This window comes from Barbatula barbatula (genome assembly GCF_947034865.1).
Source record: "Barbatula barbatula genome assembly, chromosome: 1".
NCBI lineage: Eukaryota > Metazoa > Chordata > Actinopteri > Cypriniformes > Nemacheilidae > Barbatula > Barbatula barbatula.
In genome coordinates this window covers 15,835,337-15,847,733 of record NC_136766.1, presented here as the reverse complement: position 1 = coordinate 15,847,733, position 12,397 = coordinate 15,835,337, and the positions used below count along the sequence as shown (strand labels likewise).

At 36.7% G+C, this 12,397-nt stretch overlaps 2 protein-coding genes across 2 annotated transcripts; both read right to left on the bottom strand.

Annotated features, from left to right (window-relative positions):
- Window positions 1-1,225: 1,225 nt before the first annotated feature.
- On the bottom strand, window positions 1,226-2,296 carry LOC306900707 (CD59 glycoprotein-like). The gene is made up of 3 exons (XM_079467934.1): window positions 2,221-2,296; window positions 2,030-2,131; window positions 1,226-1,927 (listed from the first exon to the last, which is right to left on the bottom strand). Exons 1-3 carry the CDS (start codon window positions 2,273-2,275, stop codon window positions 1,728-1,730), a joined length of 357 nt encoding a protein of 118 aa, XP_079324060.1. The 5' UTR covers window positions 2,276-2,296; the 3' UTR covers window positions 1,226-1,727.
- Window positions 2,297-3,756: 1,460 nt separating this feature from the next.
- fbxo3 (F-box protein 3) lies at window positions 3,757-11,792 on the bottom strand. Its single transcript, XM_079467235.1, has 11 exons — window positions 11,679-11,792; window positions 10,959-11,048; window positions 10,669-10,832; window positions 9,155-9,269; window positions 8,483-8,687; window positions 8,098-8,143; window positions 7,941-8,025; window positions 7,653-7,775; window positions 7,079-7,194; window positions 6,721-6,911; window positions 3,757-6,593 (listed from the first exon to the last, which is right to left on the bottom strand). The coding sequence occupies exons 1-11, from the start codon at window positions 11,768-11,770 to the stop codon at window positions 6,465-6,467; spliced, it is 1,356 nt and encodes a 451-aa protein (XP_079323361.1). The 5' UTR covers window positions 11,771-11,792; the 3' UTR covers window positions 3,757-6,464.
- Between the last annotated feature and the right edge of the window lie 605 nt (window positions 11,793-12,397).

Here is a 12,397-nt window from a genome sequence, read left to right as displayed (position 1 = left end):
GAGTGAATGACCGCCGCCATCTTCCTTTATACCCGTATGCACGGGGCGGAGACTGGCGTGCGCGTGCCATTCGCCAAGCCCATTGGCGTTTTATTAATTAATTATCTCGGAGAAGGTAGGTTCTCAAGATCAAACCCCAGTCAGTCTCTCACAACGTCGAGAGACCGACTGAAGGGGAACTCATTCATTTGTACAATTAGCTTCAATTAATTTTTATTTGCCAATTTTATATTTTGCTTCATACCTTTTTCATCGAAGAAAAAAGTTGTGTTGCCTCAATTGTCATGATTCTGCCGCATCATGTCATGTTTCTCTTGGTTTAGTGGCAGGATCATGACAGAACCTCATGTTAAATGTGGAGAGAGACAATTATTGTTCTTATGGCCTTCCATACTCTCTCTCCTGTCTCGTCTTTGTTCCCATCCTCTCGTTACCCTCGTTATTGATTAATGCCCTTCAGCTGTGTCCCTCTTGATTTGCTCCCTTATTTAATGCCCTTGTGTCTTCTGTCTTGTGCTGGTTCATTGTGGTTCGTGTGGTGAGTTCATGGTTCCTATTAGTTTAGTTATTTGTAGTTCATGTTTAAAGTTTATTGTAGTCTTTTTTAAGTGTAGTTAGTTTTAGTCCTGTCTTGTTATTGTACCCATGTCATGTTTTGTTATGTTACCCCCATGTGGGTCTATGTTATTTATTATTTATTATTAAAGTATGTTAAACCCCTTACCCGCTGTCTGCACCTGGGTCCCCTCTCCGTGTCTCACCACGAGAATCATGACATCAATTGCTTTCTTAATGCCCCCTTTGTTCCCCTTCGAGAGCGGTCACTTCGACATTGCGGAGAACCGCATATGAAACTCCTCCTCTTAGATCGCAATGTCTCGTTCCCGCTTCTCAGGGAACCGAGGTTACAAAAGTCACCGGAGACGTTTTTTATTTGCCATGAAATAATGGAAATAAACTGTATTTTAAAGCTGCCCTATGTCATTTAAAAGGCAGCAATATATGAAATTAAGTTTAATTTTGAATTAAATTGGGATTGAACCCAATGCTCTGACCATTGAGCTACTGGAAACTTTTTCTCCGGTTAATGTCAAGCTCTAAAATATTATTGGGAAGAAATCTTTAGTTTTTGTGAGTAGGGCTTTTGAATATTGTTAAATACAATGGGGGGCCTTGGAGTCAAATAGATTTAGAATCTCTGCACATAAGAGAATTAACAGAATTTGCATAAAACAGCATGTTCCTTTAATTGGCAAGTAACTGTAGTGGTAACAAAAAGCAGATTATAATGCTGAGAAGAGACATTTAAATATTGCACAACATTTTTCTAAGGTTTTTGTTACATTACATTCATAAACAAGGTAATTTAACGCATTTATGAAGGGCATTTATAAAAAGTGCTGTGTCCTTTAAAAAACTGCATAGGAATTAGAGTCCAATCAGATTCTCCCGTTTCATGTATTACACTAAGTATTAGCTTTGAAAATTATACACAATGAAAGCCACACACTACAATCAGTTATAATCAGACAGTTTCCCTGTCACTGTTTAGTGCAAAACAACAAACTTGCTTACAAGCCTTAGCAGTGTGCACACACAGTTAAATCATGCATCTCAGATTTAAGATGTCAAATCTTGACCATTTGACTCAAAAGATGGAAGATTTTTTGCTGCATGATACCACCACAAGATAAATGAGGAACAATGCAGAAGCATTTTGTGAATATTTAGAGAACACACCACCAGAAGAATGCTAGCGAGAGCAGAATTCCCACCACTGAGTGGCTGGCCAGTGACATGGTTCCTGTGTTACACAGATCAGAGGCACAGCAGGAGAACTTGAAGCTGGAAATTTTGGGAAACTTCTGATTAATTGTGTTGTAATCACATTCAGAGTATTTTACACACTGTCTGTATGTGTTACCACCTAGAACAGAGGGAAGACACAAAGTTCAGAAAAAGAATAAGTGGCACTACTGTGCTATTTTTGTAGATTTCAGGAAAACACAGTGTATGTGAAATAGTTCACCTCTCTCATAGACTGATACACAGGCATCATCGTAGTAGCAGTCTCGTATATTAGAGCATGTACCAGTGTAGTCCATACAATTGTAGCATTTAATGGCAGAACCTTGAGAGACAGAGAAAATAATATGCAAAAAAAGACAAATATTTGTTTTTAAATAGAATCAGTAGCAATTACTAGAAATGAATACATACCAAGCCCCACCAGAGCGAGACTGAACACCACACACACTCCAACAGAAGTTTTCATAATGCCCTCACTTTCCCTCGTCTAATCCTGATCAATAGAGAAATTAGAGAATGAAGGGGAGGGTTTTATTAAAAATAAAATTATGTTTTATGTCTTATTATTCCTTTGATTTCTGCCATCATTACTCTGCCATCTAGAAGTTTTAGTGAGGTTTATTTATATACATGTGTTGTAAACGGTATTATTGCTTTTATCTTTGTAAAACAACCTAAAAGTGATTGTACATGTTTAGTATCTGTATAAAAAATCACCTTAAATTATACACACACTATCTTAAATTAGTATCATTAAAATAATTTGGTTATTTTTAAAGTAATCACAGTTTAATTTGTAGTTTAATTTGTAGAACACAGCACATATGACAACTAGGGCAATTTGTTACACTCTATATTTTAGAACATTTACACAGTTTAAGGTTATTTTTGACTACACTATAGGGGCAACTTGCCACAATGGAAACATAAACCCTATATGGGGCAATTTACCACAATGGAAACATGTTAATTGATGTGAGAATACAAGTATTTTTTACACATTTTTTTATTTAAAACTGTTAAAAGAAGGAAAAACAACCGTGGAAATATCAAAATAGACTAAAATGTTTGTTGCTGCAAAAACTTTTGATAACAATTGATAAATTAAATTACAGCGTGTAAAAAAGAAAGAAAATATGCATCTGATTTTGTGAAGAAACAAGAGTGACAAACAACCTACCCCAAACTGACAGTTATAAAAAATAAACCTTTATTTAGTTATAGATGCTTCCCCTGCATGCAGGGGTTCCATTGTTTAACTTATTAATTATACAATTAGAACACTAGGATATTTTTATGAAGAGTATCAACATATCTTAGTTCAATAGGTCTTGGTCTTCCCTTCATTAAATAATAGATTTACAAAACATTTTTGTTTTATATAGAGAACTGCATTGGCTGTGAGCAAGCTGGAAATCATATAAATTCACAAAAATATATACATATAAATTTATAAATTATACATTTTATTTGTGGTGATATCAACAAAGCAAGGCTATCTCAAAATAAGAATGTCGAAACAACGGTAGATTAGACACACATTTCATCCTCCACTGTCTTTCAAAAAAGCATTTTTTTCTGCAAAAAAATACTGCCTAGTATTGAATTTAGAAGTTCTAAAATAACAATTTAAATCAGCCTGGCTCACAAGCAAAGCTCATCCATGAAGCAACTTAAAACATTTTCAAATAATCTTCCATTATGGCACAATTTTTTTATCTATTGCTCCTCTGTAGGCTTACCCCGATGTGAAGAAGGAATCGAGCTGCTGAGAAATCCAAACAACTCTGAAAACTGAAGAGCTTGAGTCCACTCACTCTGTCCTAAACACGCCCACAATGCTCGTCAAGAAATCCAAAGGTTTTCCAGATATTTTAGCCAAACATTTAACATACCATCGACGATTCTGAACACGTAGGCTATAGAAATGATGATCTTCAGTCGTGTATGTATAATTATTTTATGAAACCCACAACATATTTTCCTTTATAAATCCCACATTTTCAAATATCTGTTCATACTTACATTTAGCAGAAGCATTTATCCAAAGTGACATAATAGAAGCAATAGGAGTAACATACAGTAAAGACAACAAAAAGCATAAGTGCAGTAAAACTGGTGTCATATAGCCTACCACAGTATACAAAAAGTTTTTGTTGTTTATGGATAGAAAGAGTACGAAAAAACTCAGAACTAATCGGTATAGACGGAATAGATGTGTTTTCAGCCGATTCTTAAAGATGGCTACAGAACCTTCTTATCTTGTAGCAGCGGGCAGATCATAAAAATGTGGAACAGATACAGAGAAGGTACGCAAGAGTGATTTTTTCCCATTTTGGGATACCACTATAAGAATTTTCAGAGCATACTGATCTGGTGGGTAGGCTACATACTTAATACATTAATAACTTCATGACTAGGTATGTGTTTAGATTGTAACGCTAATAATTTATCATTCACTTAAATCACTTACTTTATTCATAATACAAAATTTCTGCAGTAATTTACTGCATGGTCATTCCCCATGAAAATTATAATATTACATGTCTAGGCATCTAGGGCCATTGAATACAGAAATAATATCTAAAATAATGTCTAGGAAAACGAACAGAAATTTAGCCATCATTTTTTAAATAAACAAGAATAACTAGAAAACCAAAATGTAATGAATCACATTGATAGCCGTCATGTTTGTTGTCTTGGTAAGGATGTAACCACTTTTTGAGAATGAAGGAAAGCAAGTAAGTGTTTTTTTTTGAGAGAGTACGAACATTTAACTTGCAGAAACGTTGCATTCACTTATCTAAATGTGTCATATTATCAAGCGGTCTTTGATCAGTGCACACAAACAGCAGATTTACAAGCACTCTTTGATATACAAATTAAAATAAAACAGGATGAGAGAAGAATCAAGCCAAAAAACAAACAAACAGCAAAACAAAGAAACATCAGTCAGACTTCCAAAAGGCCTTTTCAACTTGTTGCCATGACAACTGACACCAACGTAGTGGGTCAGGGTTAGAGTTTGGGTCACACTGAGAAATGACTGCCGTATTCTGTTAGAACAGTAAGTGTTTGTTTTAAACAGAAGCATGAGATAATAGCATTGTAGCTGATTATTTGAACATGATCAATGATTTCTTTGTTCTTATATAGTAGAAAACATTCTGATCTCAGAGATCTAAAATAAAAAGTTATCAATACACCATTTCCCTTTTATTTACTCCAAATAACAAAAATCACATATACAAAATAAAAAACAGGGAGTTATTAAAGGGATACTTCACCCAAAAATTAAAGTTCTGTAACCTTTGAGTTGTTCCAAATATGTATACATTTATTTGTTCTGATGAACACCAAGAAAGATATTTGGAAGAAGGCTTAAAACCTGACAGTACTACCATAGTAGGAAAAATAAAATGGTTTCCAAAAATGCCCCAGAACTTTTTACTGTCCTACATTATTCAAAATGTCTTATTTTGTGTTCAACAGTACAAACAAAAGAATAATAAAGTAATTTGTCCAACTATGGGAGTCAATGGGGGAGATCTGTTTGGTTAAACCAAATATCTTTCTCTGTATTCACCAGAACAAAAACATTTATACAGATTTGGAACAATTTGAAGGTGAGTAAATGATGACAGAATTTTCATTTTTGGGTGAAGTATCCCTTTAACCAGCCAGATAGGGCTAAGAATATAATAACTGCTGAAAAATCCCACTGCACTGCATTATTTTAAAATGATGATTACAATACAACTGCAATCTTTAACATGAAAATCATATTGTTTTTACACAAGATAAGCTTAACTTGCCATTATGAGGAAACTCTGCTAAGACACAATGCCCATTTACATGACCTGAAAAGTAAAAATTCAGAAATTAATAAAAAAACAATTCTCGCTATTCGCACAAGTCTGCATTACATCCAGTCCGTACGATGATCTGAGCTAAGGAGAAGGCAGATGAGGTCTATTTAACCTTCAGTGTACTTCCATCTGGATTTGTGTGAGAATAGGTCATCTGCACAGCTAACCAGCAAACACCAAGTAACTCATAAATGTTTGATGATCGCTAAAATGTGTTGAAGCTGATGCAGTGGATGAACAGGCTGGTTTGAGTCTGTGCTTTTATCTCTTTAACTGGACCAGTTTCATATAACAGAATCTCCCCTGAAACTCTCTGTAAAAACACAACCACAAATGGATATACACATTCACACAATGCATACAAATGTGATTAATTTGTCTTCCAAACTAAAATAAGAATAGTTAACTCACAACACACACACACGATCAGTAATTTCTCTCTTAAGGATTACTACAATTGTGTGGTGTACAATAAGTAGCAGGTTTTTGTGAAACCCGAGTACAATCAATCTTTCACTCATACAAACTTTCTGGCTTTCACTCGACCACAAAACACACTTACAGATTCAAACATATATACAATGATGTCACACATTCACAGGCACAAGCGCACACACACACACCACTAGACACATGTCCTCACAAACTGGGGATAGAGGTGACAGGCACAAAGGCGCTGAACAATAAACAATCCATTCCTAAAAGCTCTGTTTGTCCCCCTGCGCTCCTGTTTGAGTGACCGTGCGGGTGGGTGTTGCTGGCCAAACATCATCATGTAAACGTGCATCAGACGTGCCGAGGACAGCGTCCTCCCGGATCAGCCATGTTTATTCCACGCATGTCTCCCTCCTCATAGTCATCTGTGTCTGATGAATTCTCATCATTAAAGGGAGCAGAAACTTCACTGACAGAGCACTAAATGGAGAGAAATAACCAATGAGGGATTTAGAATTACTACAGTATTAAGTACAAATCCACACACTTGAGTATCTTGGATGTGAAGGTAACATCAGCTTATTTTCGTAAGAGAAGGCTGACTCACCGACCGCACCATTGATTCACGGAATGTTGGGCACACCATGTGGAATCGTGGGATTGCAACGTCAAACACTTCCTCTTTGTTTTTGAGCCGGTGGAATGTGTAGTAGCCTTCCATGTACTCTGAGGTTGTGGAGAATGTGGTGCAGCTGGCGTATTCGTGAACTTTACCGGGTGTCATTACAGGAAACTCACCTGCATGTACATCACAGGCAAAAAGCACCAGTGTAAAAACAAAACCTGTTGTTTATTGATCCGACAATATTGCATTAAATGGCCTGAAAAATTGCAGATTCTGTCAGACAACAGAACATTTGTTACCGGAGGAAAATGTTCTCTTACTAAACAGGAATGGGTCTTACCCACAACACCGGGGCCACGGACCTCTTCCACATTTCCGTTCGCATTCGTGATCTTCCAGTATCGACTGTCTAGCTGGCATGCGTTCTCTGGCAGGGCCGACTTTGCCATCTCAATCCTGATGCATATGGCACAGGTCAGAGGTTGCAGGTTTAACCCACTGTATCGCCCTATTGAGCCTTAGCTCAGCTGCATTGTGTTATTGCTCACTTTGGGAATAGCAAAGAACAGCTTCATCATTTCAGTAAGAACTGTGTGCATTCCAACTAACCCAGTCAGCCTTTTGTAAATATACTTTCCTAACAAATTGCTCTGATGGGATCCCTATTTTTGGCAATATAGAATAACTAGTGAAGAAACAGAGGTGGCTGCTATTATTATTTGAGTAAGCAAAGCGAAACGTTGTGAGATTAGTTTCAGAGATAACATTTTCAAAGTAAAAACATTTTTAAGATTACAATTGCATGTTTATAACAGTCTGTGCAATCTATTAACAAACATGGAATAACACAGAAGCAGAGCTTAAGTCTCGCTCAAACAGGCGGAATCGGATTACTGTAGTCCTGTGTGATGTACCTGATTCTGTAGGTGAAGAAAAAGTGTGGCGGATGGACTGAACTGAGCTCTGGCAGAAAGGAGGTAGAGACGGATACGGTGATGTCACCAGTTGTCGCCACACAACGCTTGTCATGTACATACCTACAGACACAAACAGAGATAAAGGAGCCGCCTAGTTAGCACTTATAATATGCTTTTGTGATGTAAGATGATGACATTAAGAACTTAAAAACGAACCCTTTCTGGTCATTTATATCGTTTATAATTTTATATGTTTAATATAACAAGATATGGTGCATAGACAACCTGAATATCTGCTCCCGAATGATGGGGTATTCTCCCGTTACGACATTATCAACGTAAGAGGTAAACCACTCTGTAAAGTTTGAGCCTGAGAGACACAAATAGGAATTTAGGAACATGTTTCGTGAAACACATTTGAATAGAAATCTAGCACTGTTACCTGTAATGAACATGTCAATAGCGGAGGGATCTTGTGCCAGCTGATCCTGTTAAGTAAAAGTTTATTGATAAGGATAGAAGCTGTGCTATAAACAAACACAATAGCGCCTCTCACTGGTAAAACTGCAACAATGTCAATAAAATCCCACTTTTTGTCTAACCCTAAAAAGTGGACACAAGAAAACGTCCAGCTGATCTTCTAGGCTGCTGTTTCATCAACTGTGTGATGTTTTTTTTTTGCAGAAGCTATGGAAGTTAGCTTTGCACCATAAACAGTGATCAGTGAAACATCTGTTTTACTTTCATTATCATTCAACCGCAAATAAGCCCTGTAAAACTGTGTAAATACATTGCAGAGCACTGTGATCTGAGAGTGGTTATCTAACCGGGCACTGATAGAAGATCTCACTGCGCATTCGTCCTTCCGTACTCTCCAGAGCCATGTACTGGCTGAGGCCGGTATGAAAGCAAAATGTAAGCGGAAGACACTGTCGCATGCCCTTCCTCTGCTGAAACCCTCCTGCTGCTGTCTCAATATCCAACAGGTCCTCTGAGCGATAGTGATTGGACAAGGCCATGCTTCCCATCAACCTGTGAAGGAGAGAAGTGGCGCAAAGTGTCTTTTAAAATGGGAACACGTTAAAGAAAGCATGTCTACTTTCTTATAATATATATTATAACAATTAATCATAATAATTAATTTGTTTTAATTTTCAAATAATGTTTAAGGGATTACATGCAAATCAACAAGTAGACAATGAAAAGAAAATCAAATCTAGATGAGATTTTGAAATTGACTAGACTTAGGCTGCCTTTTTACGCATCCAGCCATGTGCACATTACTCACAGAGTACTGATAAAGGCATTTACATGTAAAGTGAAACCAAAGATAAAAACAAGGTGTGTCAATCAGGTTCTGCTTAAAATATTTTAACCAACGTGTTGATATAACATAAGTTGTTGGTTAATAGCAATGTGCATGAAAATGCACTCATTGATATCAATGTGTTGAATTATACCTAAAACTCTGAATCACTAATATAAGAGAGAAATCTTACCCAGGAACCACAAGTTTCTGCCCATTGTGTATCCTATATGAGCAACGATAGTCATTAGGGAGTTTGCAGCCAATCTGAGCCTCAATGGTGTCAAGCTCATCCTCCCTCACTCCCTCTACGCAAAGAAAGAGAAACACAAGTTTAATATTTAAAAGTCATCATTAACTTTTATCGCTCTGAAAAGCGAGGTGGGCTATGACTGGCCAGTTAGCCAGTGCGTAGTGATTGGTCGAATACTGCAAGTGTCTGACAGAAATGTAATGCCTTACCATATTTGGAACATCAGGTTCCAAAGCAATCTTACTGACAAGTACGTCCATCTTACTTGTGTAAGGTGGTAAAAAATGTGAGAGAAGAAGAACCACGACCCACCCACTTGCCCAATGGCGTCCAAGTGACATGGCAAAGACATGCGCACATTTTGTCTTTCTAACACTCTGGGTTGTTAACGTTATTTTATCAATGCATAAATTATCTGACTCCAAAAGATAAAAAGAAAAATCTTGTTGAATTATATTATGTGTATTTGATTATTATGAGTGATAATAATCATCCAATTTGGGTCAATGTTTGTTTCTTCTGCTTCATTCTAAATTGCACTTCTTCATCTGATTCTCAGTGTCCCTTAAGAGTCTCGTGCTGGCCGTTACAGGCAGATCTCACGGTCACAAACTCGTCGGTCTTGGTCACTGCCAGAGGTTCTATGACTAGTAATACTCAGAAAGCATTATTTTATCTAGTCCCCTTTGACTATAAAAACTTCATTAAAGTAAGAATTATTTCTAACCAGAAGTCATGACCACTCCATAGAGATAAATAGACCAATCTTACTTCCTCTGATGGTAGCTTTGTATAATCATGCCAAAGTTTCCTATGTACACTTAGTTAGAAAAATATTTCAATAACCTGAGGTTTGAGACTTTCCCTATTTAGATTGGTCAGACAACATATGTGCTTTTCTAAACGGAAATATTAGCCCCTACGGTCGCAGTACAGTTAAACTAATCCCGAATAATTAGCCGGAGCATTAAAATCTCAGCTCACATGCCCCAATGCTCCACCTAATACAGGATTTTAGTCAAAAACAAAACACCAAATCCTCAAAGATTCGTCTACAACTCTGAGTCTAAGATGCATACCTGACAGTAGAAAAAGATGCTTTCGGAAAAAACATAGTGATGTGTGTTTGAAGACACCCTTGACAGTGAGCAGAATATCTTTAGACCCTCAAACCTATGTTATGATCTGCTCTACAGATGTGGAAATGAGATGAGACCATTGTACCAATCGCACTGAGACCTTTCAAATGATATCAAATATTCATATGAAGATTCTTTGTTCATAAAAGATTTCGTATTTGTCAAATTCAGTTGAGTTGAAGAGAATTCACGCCACATGACCCCTTTAAGGCTACCCATATTATACATATAAACACACGTGCATTGCAACTTCAGTGTATTTTACAATGACTTCCAATAAGTTTTTCAAAACATGGACTGATAGTGTGGACAGACCTTTGAGTGAAGCTATCATTCGAGGGCATTTCTGATTCAGGTAGCTCGTCAGGTCATCCCAGGCTTTCCTGAGAGTGCTATAACTGTCAATGTAACGGCCCAGATCGGTGTAATACCCCAGAAACAACTCCTTCCAGGTCATGCCTCTCTGGGGCTTATCGGCCCTGGAAACAGAAAGGCATTTGCCATCATAATTGCTAAAAAATATTATAACAACACTTTTTGATTACAACAAATAAAGTAAGTTTATATATCATTAACTGAATTTCATTATTTAAGGGTGAACTTACTCTGTTAGAAGCCAGTGCTTTTGACAAAGCCTCTTCCATAGCGGGTTATGACCTGTCAGCTCATTGAACCGACGACTTACAAAACTGCAGCTGAGAGAAAAACACACAGATAAATATAGTATTTTGAGGGTATAAAATGTATATAATCTAAAACTTTTGAGGGATTACACAATTAATTGTATTGGTAAAAAAAATGAAAGTGCGCCTTCAGTATTAAAGTGTTTACAACGCTATATGTCAAAGCATTAATAAAACTAAACAAATTACATAAACTTTAGGATGATCGGCGTGATGACGTGATTCTCACCACTCATTTCAAAACCAAAACATGAATCATCAAAGCATGGATTTAGTCAAGATACCCAAATCATTTTCATCTATTGTGGTTGCAGCAGACATAAAGCTTTCGTACTTTTATGCACCGCAGCTGCAATCGTTACTTATCATCTATGTCAATTCCATTTACATTGAGACATGCACTTTTATATTCAAACATAAAACGCATAAGATAACTAGGTGAAAGATGTTTGTCTTATCATAGATGTGAAATTAAATTTGTCTATTAAACTTGATTAGCACTTGGTTAAGTAATAACAAGCTACCCTGCTAGCACTGGCAGCTAACTGTGCACTATTTTACAGCTAATTTACGCTACAAACAGTCTTAAAACTTGTATTTTATACAGCAGATAGACGGAACAGCCTCCGTAAAAATGTTTACCTGTTCAAATCTCTGAAGTCCAGAAATGACAGCACCAGGAGTAACGGATCGGATGGTAAGTTGTCCAGGCTGAGTGTTATGGACGTTGCCATCTTGGTACCAAATCCAGAGGCGAAAGCCCGCCCCCTTCACTGCGTTGACAAGAGGGCGTGGCCGCACGCTGTTCTGTTATCAAATAATGCGCACATGTTATGACACTATTTATTAACCCCTTTAAAAATGAGTGAAGAGACGAATGCCACATATTTTCTCATATTATTTTAGCAAATCTTGAGATTTGTAATGCATTCACAAAATATCGCCTCCGAAACCCAAAATAGTTTTAAAATAATAAAACGTTTAATATATCGAGTATTGTATTATATGAAGAAAACTGGTGTTTTAAAGTATCATAATTTCTAACTAGTTTTTTTCATTCCCAATAGAGGGTGTTTGTTTTTTATCACCTCAAGATGGCATTACAGATCCATCCTCTGGCGTTGCCAAGGTCAAACCAATCACAAATCAATGTAGCATCGTGCATATAAGATATAACTCTAGGACAGCTTTATGTTTTTGAAGAAAAGACAGGACATCAGCAAACGTCAATAAGGTTACATTTAAGTATAAATTAGTGACTTAAAACTAAGACCTGGCCTCATGATAAACAAACATTAGAATAAAATAAAATGCCCAGTTTATTGATTAGTGGTTGTATTAAATTGTAAGTAGGCCTAGAT

What these genes read in the sequence shown, in the direction of transcription:
- LOC306900707 (XM_079467934.1), bottom strand. Translation starts at nt 2,275, where the DNA reads ATGAAAACTTCTGTTGGAGTGTGTGTGGTGTTCAGTCTCGCTCTGGTG. An exon ending in TCTCGCTCTGGTGGGGCTTG is followed by an intron (nt 2,132 to 2,220) that starts GTATGTATTCAT and finishes CTGTCTCTCAAG; the next exon opens with GTTCTGCCATTAAATGCTAC. An exon ending in TGTATCAGTCTATGAGAGAG is followed by an intron (nt 1,928 to 2,029) that starts GTGAACTATTTC and finishes CCTCTGTTCTAG; the next exon opens with GTGGTAACACATACAGACAG.
- fbxo3 (XM_079467235.1), bottom strand. Translation starts at nt 11,770, where the DNA reads ATGGCAACGTCCATAACACTCAGCCTGGACAACTTACCATCCGATCCG. An exon ending in AGATCTTCTATCAGTGCCCG is followed by an intron (nt 8,144 to 8,482) that starts GTTAGATAACCA and finishes TTTACTTAACAG; the next exon opens with GATCAGCTGGCACAAGATCC. An exon ending in CCGTGGCCCCGGTGTTGTGG is followed by an intron (nt 6,912 to 7,078) that starts GTAAGACCCATT and finishes ATGTACATGCAG; the next exon opens with GTGAGTTTCCTGTAATGACA.